A 23,285-nucleotide genomic window follows, 5' to 3' on the forward strand; every position below is an offset into this window, starting at 1 on the left:
ACTCTGTTCATACTGCAGCACAGATAATGTCCACAGACACCCCTAATATGCTGGGGAAGATGGGCTTTTCTGGACTGTTTACAGCCTTAGGCCTGTTTTTCTGTCTGAGAACTTCCACAAACCATTCAAGCCTCTCCCATGTTCTGTGTCAATAATTTAAAAAAAGTTATCACACATTTATGTTTGTTTTATGATGAACAAGACATAACTTAGTACAAACTATTATGGATTCTTGATATTTTTCCAAAGCACTTAAAACTAAAACTACCAGAGATTACCGGGCACTAAAGCGCCTCAGGCTCCACCAGCACTAAACCCATCGGTATTCTTAGTAACAAACACAAGTGCTACACAGTGTTTCAGATCTCCCTGTTACTACAAACTATAGAATTTATCTTAGTAAGTATAATACTCCCAAAATCTATCTAGAAGAAAGCCAGTACAGTGCACACAAAATTTATCACACAAATCAGGGATGCAACAAAACACACTCTGGGCTCAGTGAAAATAAAGAACTCTGTAGGAAACCGATGCTGTGTTTACAGTGTGGAAGACCGAAAACTTCCAAGGAGTGATCACAAGGAGTGATCACTAGATTAACAACTGTGTATATATAAGTAAAAATATATACAATTGTAACAGCATGATATCTGAATTACAAAAGTACTGCTGAGTAACTGAAGTAACAAGAAAGGCTTTGCTTGATACAAAACTTAGTAACTATATCGGTGCAAATATCTTACAACTGAATTATGAAATGAGCAAAATCTGTTGGATGTGAGATCTGTAAGGGATGTGCTTGTTACACATCACTCTCTGCATTGACACTGTTTTTCCTACAGCACAGGGTGACTCACAGAGAAGGTGAGAGAGAGGCACGTCACCATCACCCAATGCCAAGAACACACTTTCTGACCCTACTTACTGCTGCTGACTCCCATTCCAAACTGGGGAAAGCCATCCTCTGTCACACTAGCCATGTAACTAAGCTACAACAGCTTCCTTACCTCTCCATTTCATACAGGCTTCTCATGCTTTAGTCCATTTTGGTTCTGATACTGGGTTTTACTGTCATAGTCTACTTCACAACTGACTGCAGCAAGCACTGGAGCCAGAGGAGGGGCAGCACCTGCCTCAAATCTCACGTATGCTGTGACACACATGCTGTGCTCAGAGCAGAAACTGCTCCAAGGTAGCTCCAACTTTAAAAACAAACACACACAACACTTGCACCAATGCCTCTGAGGAGGCTGGAAAAACAGCACAGCAATGCACAGGTTTAAAGCCTTTCAGAGGCTAAACTGGCTTCCGGAGACCTGAACGGATCATGAAACTGGCTTAAAGAGCGGCCACACACTGAACTCAATTTATCCAACTTGCTCTTAACCTCCCTTTATGCGGTGCTTATGCTACATAAACATACAGCAGTAAGTATTTGTGGCACCTGGATCTCGTATTTAAACAATAATGATCCCTTCACCCCAACTGGAATCCTTGAGGAAGGGATGGCCTTTGAACTACTTCATACCAGTCGCAAACTTCTTGCTGAAAAAAGTATTTCATACATCAACAGAAATAAAAAAAATAAAATCTAAGAACGTCTCACAAATTGTTTTTTCCCAAAGATTTGCTGAAACCTTCAAATCAAAATTATGAACCAAGGATACAGTATGAGTACATCTGCATGTATGCATGCATTTCTGACGAAAAGAAAAAAAAGTAAAAATTAGATTCGTGTGCATTGTTACAAAATTTAGGTAATTAGTTTTTAGGACTTCTAAGTTAAACAATTTATCAAACAATACACAAAATCTTCCTAATGTGCCAAAAGCACTAGAAATGTTGACTTTCACTAGATTGCTTCCATTGTGTGAATTAATCCACTAAGAAATTGCAGGATCCTCCTTTCTGTGAGTTCTCAATAAAAGTCAGTACCGGTACAACATTATTTCATTAAGCTAGCGACAAAAATAAAGTTAATTTAGTAGAAATGCTTTGTAAAATTTCAAAAGCCAGTATTACAAGTAGAAAACAGGATATACTCTCAGCTGGGCAAAATTCTGAATTGCCTTACAGCATCACTATGAACACACAATCCAAAGCCATCACTCTGACAAGCAGATCCACACGACATTTTACAGGAGCTCCCCAGGAATATCTTGCTTTCAAGTAGGACACAGGGAAATCCCGCTCCCCTTTCTTTCTCCCCACAGCAGCAATTGCCTCCAGAGGAAGAAGCAGGTAAATGCCCTGCACTGTGCAGGTGTTCCACAGCATCCAGCAGTTTCTTTTCCCCTGCAAGCTTAGGTAGGAGAGAAAAGCCCCAGCTGTCCTCTGTGCAAGAAGAGAACACAGAAGGAACTTTCTGATCCCTTCGTGTTTATCTTCTGGGAACATATCTCAACATGTATGTTCTGGGAAATTGCAATTTTATCCCAAAATTAATTTTATGAAGGTATTTTCACTAAAGTTAAGTAGAAAAATGATTAAAAAAAGCTCAGTGCAAAATTGGCGTTTGCAAAAGAGACCTCTTACTCCTAATATAGCACCTTCTGCCAAATACTGTAATTAAGTCATACTTCCATGGCTGGCTTACTTTTCTTGTCACGGAAATAATTATGTCATAACTATCTGGGGTCAGACTAGCCAAAGAGCACCTACTGAAACTGGAAGCACAACTCAAACCCATAAAAAAACACATATCCTCTATTTTCAAGCAAATGCAATGACCCTTGAATCCAGGACACGTTTCAGGAAGCCAAGTGACATGGAGGTGGCAGGGATACAAAAAAAATTATTAGATCCATACTTAGATACAACTATGTTTTTAATGTACTAATCTCTACCTTAGCCTAAATCCGATTATATTTTTTCTCTGCATGTTACGAGCTCACCCTCCTCCTCCCAGAAACAACCTTAAAAGAGAGGAGGCCTCAGGTAACATGTCACATTCAGCCAGCTGGCAAATCGCAACCTATTGCAAAAGCGGCAAAGTCGTTCAGCTGTATTTGTACATAAAATAAGCCAACAAAAGAGCACGACCACGTCGGCGAAGAGATGCCTGAGTGTCACATCATAACTCACGGAGAGCGGAGGGGGCACAGCCGGCCAGGGCAGCCCCGACACGGGGCATTTCCCCGCGGGCCCCGGGGGTCTCTCCCCCCGCCGTATTTAATCGCACAGGGCGTGCGAACAACAACCCGCACGCAGCAGCCCCAGCCCGGATGCGCCCCGGGGGCGGCCCCGGCCCCCGCTGACCTTGGGGCGGCCCCCGCGCCGCGACCCCCGGCGGCCCCCCTGCCCAGGCGCGGGGCCCGAGGCCGCCACGGGCCGTCGAGGCGGGGCAGGGCTGGGCGGGGGGCGCCGGCGCGGACAGGCCCCCCCCACCCGAGCGCGGCCCCTGCCGCCCCCGCCCCGGGCAGCCCCCGACCCCGGTACCTGCGTGCGGCGCTAGCGGAGCGGACGCGGCGCCCCCGCCATGCCCGGCCGCGGCTGCTGCAGGCCCCGACGGCAGCGCCTCAGTCCGGCCCGGCCGCCATGTCAGCCGCGCCGCGCGGTGCATTGTGGGGCGAGGGCGGGGGGAGCGCCCCGGGGGCGGTGGCGCTGAGGGCGGCGGCTGACAACGACCCGGCCCGGCCCGGGGGGACCCCCGGCCGCCAGGGGAGCCTCCTGCTGCCTTAGAACTCCCCCTTGGCTGAGGGGCCGACGCGCCCCGCTCCCCAACACTCCCGGCGCTCAGGGCCTCCCTCCCCCAGTGCCACAGCAGCAAGCGGGGATGAGGGAATACGCGGAATAAGCAGCACGGTTTTTTCTTAATCCCCCCCAACAGCCATCCTAATTTCCCCCCTCCTTTTCTCAGCCCAGGCCTCTCCTTACGCATAAAATCATCAAGGTTGGAAGAGACCTTTAAGATCACCCAGTCCAACCATCCACCCAGCGCTACCACTGTAACCCTTAAAGCTCTGAACCACATCATCCAGCGCCACATCCAGGCGCCTCCTAAACACCTCCAGGGACGGTGACTCCACCACCTCCCTGGGCAACCATTCCAATGCCTGATCATCCTAACAGTGACATTTGTTTTCCTAATAACTAATCTGAATCTGCCGTCTCAGTTTAAGGCCATTTCCTCTCATCCTCTCACTGCAGGCACGGTAGAAGAGACCGGCCCCTCACCACAACCTCCTGTCAGGTGGTTGTAGAGAGCGATGAGGCACCTGCACCCCCAGGCCCCGTGGAGCTGGGTTAGGGCTCCACGGAGCCCCACGCCACAGCCCCGGCCTTGCTGCCCCCTTCCCCAGGGCTTCCCCTCCTCTTCCCCTCCTCTCCAGTCGATGGAGAAGGGCAGGTATGCCCCGGGGACACTGGGGAAGTGGCTCCAGGCTCCCTGACCTTGGCTACGGAGCTGGCCCCGGCAGCAGCCCGGGACAGCAGCTTGGCCAGCACGTCTGCTGGCAGTCTGCAGGTCTCCAGAGAGAAGAGCCAGCCTGCCAGCTCTTAGCAGTGCTGGACGGTGACCTAAAGGCACTGGCAAGTGCTTGTCTGAAGCAAATCCCTCTGTGAGCCACTACTACCCCTTTTTGGCACTGAAATGCCATGTTGGCACTTGAGGCTAAGGAGGCCTTTCCAGAAAAACAAGGCATGTAAAAGATTAGTCTTGAACTACTATAGGGGTTCAAAGGAAAGTATTAAAAATAACAAGAACAGGAGTGCTGGAAACACTGCCTCAGGGAGTATGTGCAGGTAAACAAAAGTTGCAAAATCTGTAATACTGGATTCTATAAATACTGACGATTCATACTTCTGAATGTATTGTGAAGTCAGCACAATCCTGACTAGGGGTAATGTGCTATTTTTTTGGTTCACTTGAAGTTCACACTTTACAAAATCAGGACTGGATAATTCAGGGATGTACTACAGAGGTTTCACCTTCAGGAACGTGAGCCAGGTCAGTCCAGGGCAGCAATGACAGAAACAGCAGTGCTGCCCTGGGGCCAGCTCAGGTTAACTGGGTGGTGGTTTCAGCCAGTCCTGTTTGACAAAGATTTTTATTAGGTTTCATAGGTCAAAGAGTAAATTGCAAAAGTAACCTAATTATACTTGCTGCTGGATACAGTCCTCCTAGATCAACATTTAGACATGCTAGTGAGCAAACACACACCAGTTTGCAAACCTGACTAGCATATTTCCTTCAAATAGTTGGATAGACTTTAATATGAAATGTTAGTGCAGTTTGGCTCTGAAAACTTGAACCATTTATAAAGCCGGGAGTTTTTGACATAGTTCCTCTCTGTGTTCAGGAACAATGCTTCCTTCTTTGCTGATGTTAAAGAATGTTTTATTGCAGGGAGCAGTATAGAAACATGGCAGTAAAAGAGGAAGCTGAGTTCTACTGCCAGTTGGCAGTAGAATTTAAAGAATTATTTAAAGAATTCCCAATTCAGTGCCAGTGATCAAAACCTTTTAGTTTCTGGGCTCATTTTGTAGGACAAAATAGAATCCCGAAAGCCACTAAATTTTATCTAGAAATCAGAGACAATAGACATAAAGCTGTAGGAAGCAGATTTTATAAAGTCCCTTTCCAGAGCACAACTTGCTTATCTCCTGTTGCAGTATGACACCTCATTTTCAGTCCCATCCCCAAAGTACTATAACATTATGCCTAAAAAATGTAGAAGTGTATTGTAGATTTCTTTTTCATTTTCTGGCCAAAAAATGCTGTTGATCACCATCGGAATGATTTTTAAAAATTACTTTTAGGATTTACTAGGTTTTTAACATCTATTTAAATGTATCTACTGCATTAAGGCCCTGTTCTCTGTCTCTAGCTGTGTTGGAAGAAACTCTAAAACTTCTTAGATAATTTACTTATCAAATGAGGAAATCATACTTGACTGTCATCTCAAGGATAGGTTCCTGGTCAATACTACAGCCAGAAAACTTTACAGAAAGATAGAACTTGTCTGTGAAGAACTTCAGGTTCTTACAACTGTATCTTCCCAGCATAGTACAAGATTTTCTATCTATATATTTTTGTAGCATATTACATTGTTTCTTGATGTTGGATGTCTACTTAAGCTGAAATACATAACAAAGATGTGAAAATCTGAAATGCTTAAAAACTATAATTAAATTTGTCAACTAGCTATACATGTCTTCTTCACTTACAGTAATGCCAGTCATGCTTGAATTACCTAAGCAAATTTAATCAAAATGTCAAAGATCTACCAAAACTCAGTTAAAAAAAGAAAATAAATCACCAAGTGAGATGACAAAATGTAATTTGCTCTTCAAAAGATAAATTTCCAATATGCCTTGGAGGTTCTACTTAATTGTTTTCTGTAAATCGCTGCATTTTGCTTTTCTTTGCCAAGAACTATCAGAATCCCAGCCATGGGTGACCAGTTTCTTGGGCCAAGAAAAAAATCAATGACCATTTAATGCTTTCTATTGTTGATACTTTATATGTCCAAATCCTTTTCTTCCAGCAGGCGTAGGAGCAAAATTGTACAGATGGCAGGTTTTTGTTGCAGGCAACCCAAGAATGACATCAGTGCACTGAAGCAGTGGTTTGGTTCTGCATGTCTGAAAACTTTGGTACCAAATTCAGTTCCTGATCCTTAATGCCTCTTTCTTGCTTAAAAACTCTTTGGTAATGTCGTTTCCCCCATACCACACTGTAGGACCAGTATTGTGGTCACTCACTCCTCCTTAAACAGGAGCTTGTAAAGACGAATTTCCTGCAGGCCTGGTTCATGTGGTGGTGTCCCATGTGATGTTCTGCACAGTGTTTGTAGTTCTGGGTTTGCTGACTGTAAGCTGGGACTCTTGTTCAGAGCACTCACGTCAGTAACCAATAGCAACCAAGCCATTGGTATCCTTTGACATTACACCGTAGTTACCAGATGCTATACTTAGTACACTAAAAAAAGGCACTTGCCAATCTGTCAAAAATCATAACAACTCTATCCCTTATTTTCCCAGGACGCAGTTAAAGCAGGAACTTTAAATCTGACTGGATTCCACAGACTGTTCTCGAGCCGACCAGTACTTTAAAACCACGTACAGTACTCAATGCACCACTGCCACCATGAAATGCTCCATGTCAGAGTGCGTGGATCCTCCATAAATCCATCCTGCTGAGGTTTGGTGTGGACAGAGCTTGAGGAGTGCTGCAAAAGGCCGATTTGCAGCAGCCGGTCCTTTGCGGCGGCGCTGTGCCGGGCCGGGCAGAGCGGCGGCGGCCGTGCAGCATGCTGGATCCGGAGGGCAGTGTGGAGCATCAGCCTTCCCCTTCCTTCCCCAAACTCCTGCTCATCCCTCTAGCCATGCTCCTCGCAATTGCAGCGCTCCTGCTCTTAGCCTTTTCCGCCACGCGGCAAAAAGAGCCTGATTTTTACACTTTCAAAGTTGTAAACATCAGGGGCAAGTTAGTCTCCCTGGAGAAGTACAGGGGCTCGGTAAGTCCCGCGGTGCTGGGCTCTGGCCCAGGCTCACTAACAGCCAGTCCTTGCATGTCTGCGGGGCGAGAGGGGGGGGGGAGAGCACAGAAACTTGGGGCACAGTCTCGTGTAGGTCTGGGTTTATCACTCTTTATCTCACCACTCTAACTGAGGGCAGTGCTGCCTGCATGCTGCCTGGGTGCCGCTCCCCACATCTCTGCACTCCTGTTTAGCGATGATATCTAGTTAATACAGGCTCCTTCTCAATAAATGTTTGCAGTCTAACCCCTGTGTGTGTCTGCGTCTTCTCCCGGGGCAGGCGGCTGCTGCCTGTAGACGTGGCAGGCAGGGAATGCTCCCCGCCTGCCGTTCCTGCAGCAGGATGGATTGCACTGGATCGTGGCTGTTCACTTGGAAGCTCAGGAAGTTTGTGTCTTTGTGTAACTTACTTTTGGAGCTTATTTCTGCCTTTTAACCGCATGACTTCTTGTATATTATTTTTACTTAAATCCCATTCCTTTTTAATGTTCTACATTGAAAAGAAAGGGATTTAGTCAATGGCTAATGGAGTAAACAGATTTCACCGTAGTTAGTGAAAACGTGAGAGACATTATAAAGTAGTTATTGTAATATCAGAGTATAATGAAATTGTAACATCATGCTATTCCTCTTTCACTTTTTAGTGCGTGAAGAAGGGCATGTAGACACACATATACTTTATGATGTCTTTTAAATTTTATTTACATATTACTTTAGGGAGTTTTAGACAGAGCTTTCCATGCCATTTTAAAACAGTGTCCTTGACTATACTGTGATTTTATTTTAGTTTAGGTAATTTAGTTTTTCAGTGGTTTGATCATCTAGAAAAGATGGTCAGTACCTATGAAAGAGTGATAAGGGAATTTGGCACACTGAAGGCTTAATACTATAAGCTCTTATGGCCCCACTCACAAGTTACAGAAGCTAAAATCAACATAAATCCCACAAGTGCCCCCTTTAGCACTCAAGTGACACATCTGTGACACTTGCAGGCAGTCCGACAGCTTACCTGCTGCTCAGAAAGGCACCACCTCTTCTCGCTTTTAATGTCCAGTATTGTGTTTTCACCTTCCTTTTCCCCTCCTCAGGTGCTTCACTGAGGTGTCTGAGCTCACTAGTGCACAGCAGCAGGTCACTGAAACATTGGCAGATAGACAGAGAAGGCATATGGGGAGATGCACATTTTCCTGAGCTCAGCAGAAAGGGATACTGGTGGAGTTGGAACAAATGATGGGACTGAATCTTACCTGGTCAAAGTTCTCATCTCCCTCCATGCACAATTCAGATACAGCAGAACTGGTCCCATGCCCACTCCAATATCTCTAGTGGAAAAAAACATGGAAGCTGTTTAATATTGAGCAATATTTGTGCTTTTTTAATCAGTTCCTTCCAAAGGCTCTGTCAATAAATCCTGCTACTGGGGCATGTTTTGTCTGCAGGTCATTGCAAATCTGAATAAGCAAGTACCACCTGTAGCTTCTCTACCTCGGGGCCAGAATCCACATAGAAAGGAGTTAAGGGGGAACTCAGAATTCCTTACAGAGAGCTGTGGGTGTTCATCCCCCCTGGAACAAGCTGCAGAGCCTAATTTGGAATCTTATGAACAGGAAGTTGGGGGGGTGTGCCTGTATCCCAGTGCTATGATTCCAGGCCATCCTTGAGGCGTGACTGGTTTCGTAAGGGAGAGTTCTAGATCTGTACCTTGGGAGAGGGAACAGCATTGATGAATGGTATTCCTTGATCTCTGCTAGGCCACATGGAATAGTTGATTCCAAAAAGGTGATGACCAGCTTCTGTGTGGATAAAAAGATTTACATTCAGAAATCCTATTGATGTTCAGGCCAGCTGCTCTTTGATAATGCACGAGCACCATTTTAAAGAAAATTGCAGCAATAAAACACATCCCTTTCTGTCATTATGTTGTCAGAACTCAGTATCAAGATAGAAAAAGGTTAATTAAAACTCCCATTTATTTCTTAAAATAAACTTGCTTAAATCTGCAGTTAAATAAGTAGTGTTAAGGCGTAGGTTTATCATAATATTTTAAAGCTATTAAAAGCAAATAATATTAAAGTACTACGTGTGTGCTGGTGGTGTTCTAAAGAAAGTGAGTCACTAGTTACCTCCTGGAACAATTGTCTGCTAATTGCCAAACCAGCTTTTAACAGCCTTAAGCTTTCTGGCAGATGTAGAGAAGACATTTTCTTCAATTCAGTCACTCAGCTAATTTATTTAAATAGCTACCTAATTGGTAGTCAAGAAAATAACCGGGAATTGAAAAAATCCAAAAGCTTCCAGACTACAAAAAAAAAAAAAAAAAGTGTGCTAATTCTAAAAACACAAAAGCTGTGCTAAGTATAAACAATCAGTGCAATTAATGACTTGCAGAATCTTTCTTCAATAACTCATTATTAATATAGATTTTTGCACATTCAGATCACTGAAACAATTTTTTCCTAGTACCGATTGATATTATATCAATTTCTATTTGAGTTCATCTTCATAAAAAAGTACCCTCTGTTATATAGTATAGAAGAAATAGACTAACAATTATGCAATAACAAAAATTAAATATATCAGAGAACAGTTTGTTGTTTTTCTCTGAAATAAATGTGCACAGACATAATCTCCCCTTTAATAAAAATACTGAAAATATGTAAGGGAGTACTCCCTTTCTATGGGGGTATTACATTGCCAGAATGCTAAAAATTTGGCATATGTGCTACAAAATCAGGTATTGTGTGACATGTACCTGGAAGCAAAGACAGGAATGACTATGACAACTGAGAAAAAAGTATCATGAGTGGAACAGACCCCAAAACTGTCTGGTTTACTGTGTTATGGGAGAAGGCCATGGTTTTTCCAGGCTTCTATACTGATGCTGACCCCTCTACATTAAAAATGAGGGGCAGTGATACGTGGCTGGACAAGAATCAAGAGGATCCAGACAAGCTCAGTTTTCTATCTAACCTATCTCCCTACCTAATTCAAGAATCTTATCTTTCATTTTATGATTTGAATCAGATATGCTGTAAGATATATTCTTACCAAAAATAGCGCCTATTTGGGAGTCAGAACTCCCAAGCATCAACTGTTCTCTGCTGTTTTTGTGCCTGTCTTTGATATAATAGTCCCAAGCTACCCCAGAGCTGAGTACAGTGTGCTGGGGTGGAATCAAGCAGCATCAGTGCAGTGCCTTTGGAAATCCTGAACCAAAGGTACTATAATCACGTAAAAGCATCAGGCACTATAACTACCTAAGTATTATTTTACTATTGGAAGTAATGCCAGGCACTTTGGATCAGAGCTCCCTGCAGTCTGAGTGTGTGTATTACTGAGTGTGGGTAAATGCAGAGAACAGCATTTAATTACTGCACAAATACTGCTCTTTTTTCCCTGGAGGTAACAGCTCTGTGAGTTGGTGTAAGCTGACTCTTATGGCTCAGATGGAGCCAGTTAAGAATCTCCAGGTCTGAAAACCCTGCTGAAAGATCCACAAAGGGTTACTTGAAGATGAGACCAGACTCATAAATCTGTTCAGGGACCATTCCCTCACGGAGGCACCTTGGTGTAAACATCAAGTAAACCAGGAAGTCTTTTTGCAGTGTTAAATAAACGAGTTCACTACTAGAATGCCTGGGTTTTCTAAGCAAAGGGAAAGACAGGATAGTGTGAAGAGGTCAGACAAGAGCTAATAGAGAATTCAGCTTAAATGAAATGATTTTTGTGAGGTCCATGATGAACTGTTTGCACTGCACACTAGGTGGTGTGCTTGACCTGCACTCTCAAGAACCTAAAGTCAAGCATATTGAACTTAATTTAAAGCATTAATAGTTGTAAGAAGTCAAAGTACAGCCTCTACATGAGAACAAAAAGAGTTACTGTTATTTATTAAAAATAAAATATAGACAAAAAAAAATCATCACATTTAATCGCTTCTAGTACCAGACACTTGAAAGATTACTTGGTAAAGGTTTTTAAAGAATAATTTTAAATGTTCCTTATGAAATATCAATAAATCCTGCAAGTGTTGATTATATGTGTTAGTTACACTTTTAGGAGGTTTGCACTATTAAATTATGGAGTTCAGTAGTGGAGAATTCAGTTACAGGGAGAGCATTTTTCTAAGGAAAAAGAAGCATAATGTGTTTGCTATACAAAAAAATGCTGTGTGTAGTTCCCTTCTATTTTGTGGGAAGTTGTCTGGAAGTTTGCACTATTTGCGCCGTGAGCTCTCAAGCCTTTCACCACCATGCCAAATAATCACTGATTTTAAACAGCTGTAAATTAAAATTGATTCTTTTTGAGTGAATTCTTTCAAGCCCTCTTTTTGCTTAAAATCAAGCAAAAGTTATAAAAGCTTGATTGTTTTCATCTTTCATATCTGTTTTAATATGAACACAATGCCTACTCAAGCTTATTCCCCTAAACCTCCAATGAAAAATTCTTACATTTCCACACTATTTGGGATAAAGTACCAATAGATGTGAATACAATAAGGTATGTGAATACTCCTGCATCATGAAAATGCCAAGCCTTAAACTATATTTTAAAAAGCTTCTAAAATTTCATATGAAAGAGCTACATGTGACTTCAACTCTTAGTGGTACAATTTATCTTTACTTCGTACTAAACTACAGTTATCACTATGCTTGGTAAATCAGATTATTTGAAAGGAACAGAACTGCCAATAGTTATTTTTTGTGACCAATATATAAGTTCTATTTGAAATGCTGACAGTCTGCAACAGGAATTCATCATAAAATTATTATATCCTCTCTCAAAAAAAATCTACTTATGTGCCACATCTTCGAGTGTTTTAGGAAACTGAATTTAAAATTTCAGGCAGAGCTTTTAAATGCCTGAATGAAAGTGATGCTTTGGGGGTTGGCTGGGTGGCTGCAGGTCATATTTCATATGCAAGTGTCCAGGGAGTGCTTGGATTGTGTTCTGTTGACACCACACCACAAAGATTACACCAACTTGTGTTTTGTGAGATTACCTGTCTTCCAGGGAGAACAGTGCCATTCCCAAACCACTTTAAATTCAGGAGTTGGACCTTGTGAGTCCCTTCCAACTCAGGATATTCTGTGATTTGCTATAGTGATATACCTACACAAGGTAGAAAACACAAAGTAAGTGTTAATGTAAGAAATTATAAACACCAACACCCCGTTACCTTTTTCTTTACTCATTCCTACCCCTTCCAGGCCTTTCATTTTATGAGCCCATACCTTTCTCAGCTAAAGGCTTTTATAAGCCAGTTTGTTTTCTGGCCTTAAAACTCCTATTTACATGTAGTTATTTATTTTTTGTATACTATAATTTCTTTGACACGCCTCATTTCCCTAAATACTTTTATATTCTATATGAAAGTATTAGAATGGACTCAATTTATGTAGGATGAGCAGCAACTCACACTTACAAAATTTGTGAGAGTAATAAGAACTATGTCTAATAATAAATCCCAAAAGTTATTTAAGGATAAAATATCTCAAAAAACAATGGAAAATTCCTCAAAGCTTTGAGAAACTGTAATATGTGTCAGTTCAGGGTGAGGTCACTTATTTTCTCCAACAAATTCTTGGTGGAACCTGTTCCACACGTGCCTTTATTTTCCTGTGGTGCTCACCTGTGTGTGATACCTTCCTCCAGCTGGATCTGCCTGTTGGTAATATCTGAATGACACCATGTGCACAGGTTGGACATGATCCAGCACAGGAAAGATCTTAAAGGATAGTGGGCAGTCTTCGCTTCTTGGAATCTCTAATTGAGGCAGTAAATTTTTGTGAAAAAAACTGTTGTCATTTTGTCTCAACTGAGTAGATTTACTCTAGAAATGGCAGAAGATTTTGCAGCCCATTCTGCACAGACCAACCCAAAATCCTGTAATTGCTTCTATTAACTTCCAGGTCAAGACATTTAACCAGCAATGATAAATGGATCAGCCAGTTCTGTATGGGTACTAAATTCTGCACAGGGAAAGATGATGCAGAGCAGATGTTTCACAACAGATAAATAAAAAACAAAAAATACATTGGTTTGCAAGTTTCTTTCATGCAACTTGGTCTATCGTAGCTGAATGGGCACTTCTTGAATATGCTTAGAAACTATCCAAAGGGCAGAATGGAGAAATATAGGTTCTCTGAAAACTAAGATTGCTTAGAAGTTTATTGATTATTTTCATCATTGCCAAGTAGGAATACATGAAAGAAATATTAAATGTTCCTATTGTGAACAGAACTCGATGTAGTTTCAAATATGTATTCAGTCACAGTTCTCTAGACATTCTTTCTTTTTTTAAATAATCTGCATCCCAGCCTACCTGTTGGAAAGCTGACGTGTCTAACACATTTTTCAATCTCTTTTCAGGTATCACTGGTTGTCAACGTTGCAAGTGAGTGTGGGTACACAGACAGCCACTACAAGGCCTTACAGCAGCTGCAGAGGGACCTGGGCCCCTACCATTTCAATGTGCTGGCCTTCCCCTGCAACCAGTTTGGGCAGCAAGAACCAGACAGCAACAGAGAAATCGAGAGTTTTGCGCGAAAGACTTACGGTGCCTCCTTTCCCATGTTCAGCAAAATCACAGTCAGCGGGGCTGGAGCAATTCCTGCCTTCAAGTACTTAATTGGTGAGTAATCCGGAACACTGGAGGGTTGTTTCTCCAGTGTAGAATTCCTCTGATACAAAATAACATCTGACAGAAAAAAGATCCCTATGATTGTGTTCACAGAGTTGGCAGGCTCAAAGAGGTCAGAAGTCACGTAGCCCTTCTTGCACAAGGCAGGATTTCTCTCTCTGTCACCTCTGACAGCTTTGTCTTACCTTCTAAAAAGATCTCCGGAGGTGAGGACAGCTTTTACAGTTGTCCTGTAAAAGCTCATCTAATAAACCTCTACATAGGATATAGATTTTGAAATATTCCCCTGTATACATCCAACACCTGACCTTCCGTTTTCTACTTTGCAGCCTCGTAAGTGCTCCTCCTGTGACAGGAGTGCTGCAGGCTGGATTTATAAGATTCATCTCAAGAGATGTAGCATAAGTGGAAGCAAAGCACCTCATAATTTACTTCAGCAATCAGAAAGTGAAACTGGGCACTAAAGGATGTCCTTGAATACTCCCTTCCTCATTCCTCCCCAAGCGTTGGAATAGCCATGTCCAGTTCTGCCAGTTCCAGTCTGCTTTATAGCACTGAGACATGAAGAGCTTTGCAGGTCCTTAGCACCAGCTGACAAAATACATTGTAAGGCAGGATATTCTTTATCAAGGCACTATTTTTCTTGCACTGAACAAACGCTCTAAATACCATTTAAATGCTAAATTAAAATGTCAGTCTTAACCCAACGTGAAGGAAATGTCTTCCAACAATGAAATAAAGCTCAGTGAGACACAGAATTCCTTGAGCTCCATCCTGCAAGGACTGTGTCGCTGCTGCTTCTCTGCAGTGTTTGCCCACATACCACTGAATTTAAATGAGTAGTGATAATATTTGTGACTGTCCCAAGCACACCTCCTTCCAGGTGTCTGTGATGGATCTCTCTGCTAGGCAAACTTCCCTTTAATCTTCTTCAGGTCCTTCCGTTTCTGTTTTCCCCAGCAGGGTTGTTCCTGCAGACATCTCACATGAAACTTGCCAAACTTGTGTTTCCCTGTTGTCCCACAGGAAGCAGGAGGCTGCTGGAGGCAGCATTTAAGCAGCACAGTATAGTCTGGCTCTGTCTTGGTGGTACTTTGAAATATCTTCTAATTCCTCCTGAGGTTTTGCTCAATGTATAATCAGTGGAAAAAAGATGCTAATTTGTCTGTAGCATCTGTACTTGTGCTTTTAGTGGGATGAGGTTCCTGTGCTAATTGAAAATCCTGAAAATTTTATTAGTCACGTTGCAGAACAGTGAAGGATAAGAATTCGACTTGTGTAAAATGAGTACGTGGCCAGGGAGGGAAAAAGTAGACGAGGAGTAGGAGGAAACCTGGAACAATTACTTTGTTACTTCATGTAACATTTGTTGAAACAATCTTCTGAAGCACCTGACACTGGGTGCTTTCGGAGGGAAAATTCTGGGTAAGCAAGTAATCAGTCCTGGTACAGCTACACTGTGATGCCAAATACCATTTTCCTATCAAAGTCCACTGTTTCAGGTTTATCTGGGTGGCACAGACACACACATGCCCTCACACACTTTAACAACCATTCTAGTGCTTTCTCCTGTCTGTCTGAAGCTTCCCTGTTCCCATTAGTCTCCGGGGGGTTCCTGTCTAATTAAAGCTCCCTATCTGTCAGAAAATTAATCTTATTCAGTCTGAACTCCCTATTTTACGTTCCTCCTTCCTCTGAGAGGGTAATCATCAAATTGATAGGAACAAATGTCAGGAATTGCCTCATGTGTTTTTCTAATATTTCACTTTTTCGCCTGTAGATTCTACAGGAGAAGAACCAACCTGGAACTTTTGGAAATACCTGGTGGACCCCAATGGGAAAGTAGTAAAGGCCTGGGACTCTACTGTCTCTGTGGAAGAAATAAGACCTCATGTTACAGAACTTGTAAGAAAAATCATCCTGAAGAAGAAAGATGAATTATGACTTTCAAAAATACCAGCATGCCAATTACATCTCTGTTGAGAATTAGGACGGGCCTTTGTCTTTTCACATTCCAAAAGAGAGAATATGGGGAAGGGAAATTAGGACCAGTTGAATCTATAGTCACCATTCTAAGAATGTAGAAAACAGCAAGTTAGCATGGTCTAAGTAATTTAGATTTTTTTCTCCAACTGAATTCAGTTTGACCTTTCTGGGAAAAAAGAAATTCTCAGTAATTGTTTCTTCCCCAATTCAAGTTATTCATTGTGGGTAACACTATAGGAAGTCAGTTAATGTATTTGTAGGAAGAAGACTCAGAATAATGAGAATTTCCTAACTGGGTTCTCACTGATATCTACATTTTTGTTATGTTTTGACACAAACTGAATAAAATAAAGAGTAAAAAGTGCATGTGCTAAGGAGAGAGACAAACCAGGTACCTTCAGCCCAGGCAGACTTGCATGGATATATGCCTTTCCAATTACCACAGCCAAACATATTTCATTTCATCTGTCTAGAAAGTCAGTTTAGAAGGGCATTGGGGAAATACATCTATTAAATAGAAATGGAAGAAATATGAAGACAAAGTCTCTTTAAAAATTCTCCACAAACTATGGGAAGAATTTCTATATTTTTTCACCAAGTAAAGATTACCAGATGATATTTAAATAGTCATTTGAACATCTGTAGGACCAGAGCCTATAAGAAATGGCTGTTTCTTTCTTCTGAGAGCATTTTGTCTTAGAATTACTCTCACTCATAAAACTCTCATAAAACTGATGTTAAATTTCTTTTACAATTTATGACACCATCCAATTTTGCTGCATGTACAAACATTAGACAATCGACATCTTTTCCATGGAGTTAATTTTTGCAAATATTTAATTCTTACATAATGTTACCTAGTTTAATACCACATTTATGTTACAAATTATTAATGTCACCTTTTCAGGCATCTGCTCAGCTCTCAGCCTGCAGAACTCCTTAGCTCACACTAAAATAATAACACCAACAATTGCAGCCTCATTGTTCCTTGACAGAAACCTTTTGAAAATCTTGTCAGATGAACTCTTTGTGTCTTGACAAAAACACAATGTTCCCATGCTCTTAACCCCAGGATGCTTTAAGAAGACTCTAGTCTTGTCCAATTGCAGTATTATTGACAAGTGAAAGCTTTTTTCTGCTTTTTAATGTTTTTTCAGGTAGCACAAACAATGTTTGTCCATATAGTTGTCAGGGCCCAAGTGTACAAATAAGCCCTAATTGACCTGACCACAGTAAGGACTTTTTCCAAGTCATCACTGCCATTAAAGCTCTTCAGTGTCCAAACAGGCTCTAGGGGAAATCAAAGGCAAGCATTGTGGCCTGCACTGATTTGCAGAACAAGAGGGGAAAGAAGAGACGTTCTGTGGAGCTGTCTAAGGAAGTAAGAGCTTGAGGTACTTTAGGATTTCCAGAAAGACTGTGAAGGGCAGAGATTGTACTGGACAAAACAATCTCAAATTGCCTGAAAGAAGCTGAGAGTGAGGTTTTTTAGTTTTAGTGAAAAAAAAAAAGGGAGGCATGTGGAAGAGAGAATAAAAGGAAGAAGTAACAGAAGAACAAAAGAAAAAAGATATCAAGTAAAAAGGAAGAAATGAGAAGGAAATGAAAAGACAGTTTGCAGCCAAAGAATCTTTGGGACAAATGGGGCATAGAAATGTTCCAGTCTGAACATTGATACTAATGAGTATGTTCCAAGCTATATCAGCTACTTCTCACTTGAACTGTAACTTAAGAGTGCAGGAAATTGGTGCTTGTGGCAGTGAATGTCTGTATTTTCCTCTTCTGGTGGTGAGGAAAGTGAACTCTATGGTTGATTCAGTCATTTAGTCTATTCTTACAGGGATCACTCTAAGACAATGGTTGCTAAGGATATCACATAGAGAGGAAAATCAGATTCAGCTGATACTGTGCTGGGATAGAGAACCCAGCTGCTACAAAAGAAACTCTTTATTATCCATAGACTGTTTTTCTCTGTCCCTTGATATTGATACAGAGCCCCAGCATTCTGTTAGCAAGTGCTGCAGGGCTCAAAGTTTTCCCCTTAAGAAGTATGGTTCTGTTTTATAGCTGAAGCCTGGATGAGCCCAGACCAGGCTTTTAAAAACTTTTTAGGCCCTTTCTATTTCAATTTTGTGTGTCCAACTTCAAACAGAACTCTGGATTTACATAGAAACAATCTCCCATTCTCCACCAGACAAATTCTACTAGTCTAAAGAGATGCAATGGCAAGAATCAGTTGGAAAGGTTTTATACTATATGGACAAATATTGTTTGTGCTGCTTTTAAAGGCATTACAAAGCACAAAAAAGCTTTCACTTGTCAATAATACTGCAATTGGACAAGACTAGAGTCTTCTTAAAGTATCCTGGGGTTAAGAGCATGGGAACATTGTGTTTTTGTCAAGACACAAAGAGTTCTTCTGACAAGATTTTCAAAGGGTTTCTGTCAAGGAACAATGAGGCTGCAATTGTTGGTGTTCTTACTTCAGCAGGAGCTAAGGAGTTGTGCAGTCTGAGCAGGTGCCTGAGTGCAAGGAATAACTCCAGACTGGTGACTGTTAGAACTGAGGCTCTTACCAGTTTGGCCATTTAAAGAGAACTAAGGTAAGTATTACATATGCAAGCCACGAACAACAGCAAATGTGAACAGGCACATAATTTTAAGCACATACCTACTCTTTCAGAGGTTAAAAGAGTTGTTTTCATGATTAAATTAAGCACACGGCACATATTCCATCCTTTGTTGCACTAAATCAGTTTGTAGAACAAAGGCTTTGGTCTTTTAATCAAAGTTATGGAGTAGAAGTAAATCTTCTCAGTTGTAGATTAATTCGTCTCTAGTCGTGCTCCAAGTCCTTTAGGACTTCCTGCTCAGAAGACTTGCAAATTACACTGCACTGGGTTAGATTTGTCTGTTGAGATTGGATAGAGAGCATGCAGAGATCAGAAATGACTTTCTTTGCCTCATGAGTTCCAACACTGTTTTAATCTGACAGGGAGATCCCCTACAGCAAGTCCTGAAACCTGTAAACCAGCTCTGAATATTTAGCATGAAACATTTTTCCTTGCCACTTATCTATTTTGTAGAGACAATATCAGTGTGCATTAACAGCTGAGCACATTGATGTTTGGAAAGCAATTACCTTGATCACCTAAGACTTGGTCTCCTGCAATTTGCAACTTTGAAGGTGTAAATTCTTGGCATGTTGATTTAAAACATAAACTAAGCACCCTGACATGATTGTGTGCAGCCATGTGCCCCCTGTGACAATGCCACAGGGAGAAGAAATAACTTTAAAGCCTGACTATAAGTTTAAAGTTAGACTGGGCTCTTTTGATCTTTCAAAACTTTGTCTCATAAAGAAGGTAAAATCAGCCCTACATGTATTCAAAGCTCTGTTTGAAATGGAGTGTGCTCCATTGATATAGAGCAATTGAATGAAGTGATAGAGAGGGGTTTAACCCCCTCTTTTTTGGCATTATAAGGAGAACAAAACCAAATATCTTCATTATCCTTACAGCCACATCTGGTATTTCAGTTATATACCAGGGACATTTCACTTGAATTTCTATTGTGATCTTAGTCAGAAATCCCAGTGGCAAATCAGACACAATTTTTCAGTTTATCCCATCCAACACATCAGCAACTCATTCAATAAGTTGCTGACCATAGTCAGGACTTTCAGAAGACTGTACATCCCTTTGGTTAAGCAAACACATTTGATGCTGTCTTCAATTATTAGATCAACCAAATACATTCTCTACACATGGAAATCTATACTGCACCTTCCCATAGCACCAGATGAAATTTTACAAGCTTCCTTCTGACTCATTCACAGAAAGAATCAAATAAGCAGAGAAATTAGGTGTTCTCTGTGACAATTAACAGATTCTGCAGTAAAAACATCACTGACAAAACACAAAGGTGTTTACAAACCTTTTGATGGATGAGATACTGAAAGCACCAAATTTGAGAACTAGTTCTTAACCATATTAAAGCTCCACAGCACAGAGCAGAAGGAAATCACTGAGCTGTACCCAGCCATCATCTCAAAGGTGATCTAATGCTGTGATCTAATGCTGCACAGCTCATTCATCTGCCCAGGCAGCTCACTGACACAGTGATGGCCACGGCAGAGGAGGAGAAACAGCAAAACTCAGCTACATCTTTTAAGCCAGCCCTTGGCACAGATGAGAGTGGGGCCTGTCCAGTGACAAGGGCTGCCCTTGGCCAGCTGTCTCTGCACAGGAGCTGAATCAGCCCCAAGGAACTTTCCATCCTTAGCCTAGAAAACCTGATCCCAGCTGTCAGTCTACCTAAGAGATAAGACAGGCTGTTTTACCACAGCACTGCAAGATACCTGCTCCAAAGAAGATCTCCTAAAGTAATTCCAGAAAATGAGAACAGTTGAAGGATCATTTGAGTTTTCAGTAGGCAGACCTGTATTCTGGAAGGTGAGCAGAGGCAGGGGAGTTTTTAAGACGGTTCTGCTGATGGAGAACAATAGAAAGACTGAAATACGATTGGTTGGAGAACAAACTTTGGTGACACCTGATTTATAAATGCAGTTCTGGGGAACACTTCCCCATCAGACAGGAATTACAGAAATTCCACCTTTAGGGAGCTGTAGTTTCAGCTTCCTTAAGCGAAAGATGCAGTAAGAAAGTTGTTACTGTATTATATAAAATAATCCTCTGGCTTTTTTGTCCCTCTTGCCCCAAAGGCATTGCTCTTTCATAGTTAGTGCTTTAACCTGATTTATATGATAAATCATTATATTTTTATTTATCAAGCAAGTAAATCTGACAATGATGAATAAAGAATAGCTGGCAAGGAAAATATCCATGACCCACAAATTGTTCATCCATCCTTTAAAAAAGGGCACAACATTCAAATTGTTCTTGTAATGAAAGAGCTTGCTGAATTCCCTACATAAGTTATAAATCAACTTCTCTAACCCTTAATTAGAGTCACACCACTCATTCTGATTTGTCATTACTTCTATGTTCAAAATACTGTTTATTTTCTTACTGGTATTTTACTGTCCTCTGGAGAGACCACTAACCACTAGAGATATATAGGGAAATGTTTTTCTGCCTTAAGAACATTTTGCATTTGAAAACTCCTCTTCCAAATCCAGACACAGTATTTTAAGTTTTCAAGGAAAAATAACCCCCAAACCATCAGTTTGGTTAAGCTGAAACATTTAGTTGGACACAATTGATGAGAAACATTTCAAAGGTGATATTCATGTTTTCAAACTTTGTAAATAAAATATTAAAAACTAAAATAATTTCAAACCAAGAAACAGAATCTAAATGGCAATATAAAGAGCTTTGATGATCTTAAAACGTAGAAAATTGATTTTGTGAATTTTGTCAAAACATTTTTCTGCAGGTTTCAGCTTAGGGAACAGTTTGGTTAAAAAAAGTTGACAATTCCTGATATCGAAATGTTCTTTTGAAAAAGTCTTGCTTGCTTCAGAGGCTGCCAATCTATTCTGCCTTTAGCTACACTGAAGTGGACAGGAATATATCGAGTAAAATTGCAATCTCTGAATCATTCAGTTTTATTGAACACTGGGAATTGCAAGACACCATTTCTAGTTGTTAACTGCATGCACAGTAAATGTGCTTGTCAAGCCATTAAGAAACTGGGAAGAAAGAATTTGGTGAAACAGCCTCAAAAACACAAAACATTTCAAAGACCTGACTTAAAAAATAATATCATGTAAATAATCCATGCAGTAAACATGTAATCAACATAATTTTAGTAATTTAAATAGAAGAAAGGACATAACACAGGGGGTTTTTTTTAAGATTTAAAAAGTTAAGAGAACACTAATAGACAGCCAACTGGCAAGGAATAAACTTCTCCTAACCTTCATGTGGGAAGTCATGTGCAATAGAAAGGTGTCATTTATGTCCACATGGGAAATTCAGGGGAAATTGTTTCAATGCTGGAGGAAGATCATAGAGCAGAGGGATTCTTTTGTTATCAAGCACTACTAAAAAGCTGTGTTACTGCAGGTATGGCAAGTGCATGTATTTTGTCATCTGTCAGGAAATTTCTCTGCCCTGTGAATATTTACTCTGGTCTGATTTAGTTCTCTGTCAATTCTACTTGTCATTTTAAAGTTCACTGCTTTTCTAGCCTTTCACCTCTGACCATTTCTTCTGATTCTTTTCCTGATGTCTCTTTCTGACATAATTAAAGTTGAAAGCCTCATTCCACGAAGTATCACCATACCTATGAAAGAGTATTCTTAAAACATCTGTTAGTAGGTCAAAACACAATAGATGAAAAGAGGAAAAGGAGCTCAGTGGAAGGTGCAATAATTTGAAGTCATTTTATTTTCTCTTTCTTCTGGTTTAGTTCATAATCAGTGTTGATTTTCTCCCTTTCTCTATTAACAGCAGGACAACAAAGGATAAAAGAGATATTTAGGGTCCCTTTGTTGGCAATGTTTTGAAAGGGGAATCTTGTCAGGATGGAAGAGGATCATTTGGTGCCAGGATTAGATTAGATTTTAGCACAATGGACTACTTTTATGTGGTGGAATAATTCTGGCCATACTTTTGTGCTGTAAAACTCAAAAGATGAGCCTCACCCTCCTGTGCTTCTGCTAGAAAAAGCATTCCACCAACATAGCAGAAATTCAGTAGCCTAGTATCAAGGACAACTGAATATCTCTGAAAATCTCTCTGAAAAAAATCTTTCTTGAGTCTGTCCTAAGATATGCTCCTCCTTAAGTTCTGTACCCAATACACAAACTCAGTAACTGCTACAGATGGCAAAATCAGTGAACAAACATACCCAAGTCCACTGTGCATCCCAGTCTCACAGGGAATACTTGTCTGTGTTTATTTTATATTCTGCAAAACATAATATCTAAGCACTTCAATATTTATTGAAAGTCCTCCTGAAGAATTCTTGTTCAAAATCCCATCTACTGGGCTGAAATGCACCTGGTCCTTCCAAAAAAGCTGTACTCTGAACTCCCTTTTGGAGACCCAGTGCTTTGTCAAAGGCAACATCATTTTATTCCTCCTTCCAAAAGCATTTTGTGTGCACTAAAGCACTGCATGGGAAAAACCTGCTGCAGATGTCTGCATCATTTGGTGTTCACACTGAGTGCTATCAGTGTTGGACTTGGCTCCCTGCACTGTAAATGC

At 41.0% G+C, this 23,285-nt stretch overlaps 2 protein-coding genes across 4 annotated transcripts in view; one reads left to right on the forward strand and one right to left on the reverse strand.

Annotated features, from left to right (window-relative positions):
• TUT4 (terminal uridylyl transferase 4) overlaps window positions 1–3,545 on the reverse strand; it is a 43,932-nt gene extending 40,387 nt beyond the window's left edge. For 2 of the 3 annotated variants that reach the window (XM_027739383.2, XM_027739385.2), the window contains exon 1: window positions 3,439–3,545. The gene's annotated coding sequence lies outside the window, so the exon portion shown is untranslated. The remainder of the gene's footprint in view (window positions 1–3,438) is intronic. The other variant, XM_027739384.2, reaches the window with a different exon arrangement.
• Window positions 3,419–16,474, forward strand: GPX7 (glutathione peroxidase 7). The gene is made up of 4 exons (XM_027739393.2): window positions 3,419–4,743; window positions 6,985–7,460; window positions 13,854–14,115; window positions 15,905–16,474. Exons 2-4 carry the CDS (start codon window positions 7,254–7,256, stop codon window positions 16,066–16,068), a joined length of 633 nt encoding a protein of 210 aa, XP_027595194.1. The 5' UTR covers window positions 3,419–4,743; window positions 6,985–7,253; the 3' UTR covers window positions 16,069–16,474.
• The last annotated feature ends 6,811 nt before the right edge of the window (window positions 16,475–23,285 follow it).

The sequence above is a fragment of the Pipra filicauda genome, unplaced genomic scaffold (genome assembly GCF_003945595.2).
Source record: "Pipra filicauda isolate LSUMZ 115617 unplaced genomic scaffold, ASM394559v2 scaffold19_size4547281_pilon, whole genome shotgun sequence".
NCBI lineage: Eukaryota > Metazoa > Chordata > Aves > Passeriformes > Pipridae > Pipra > Pipra filicauda.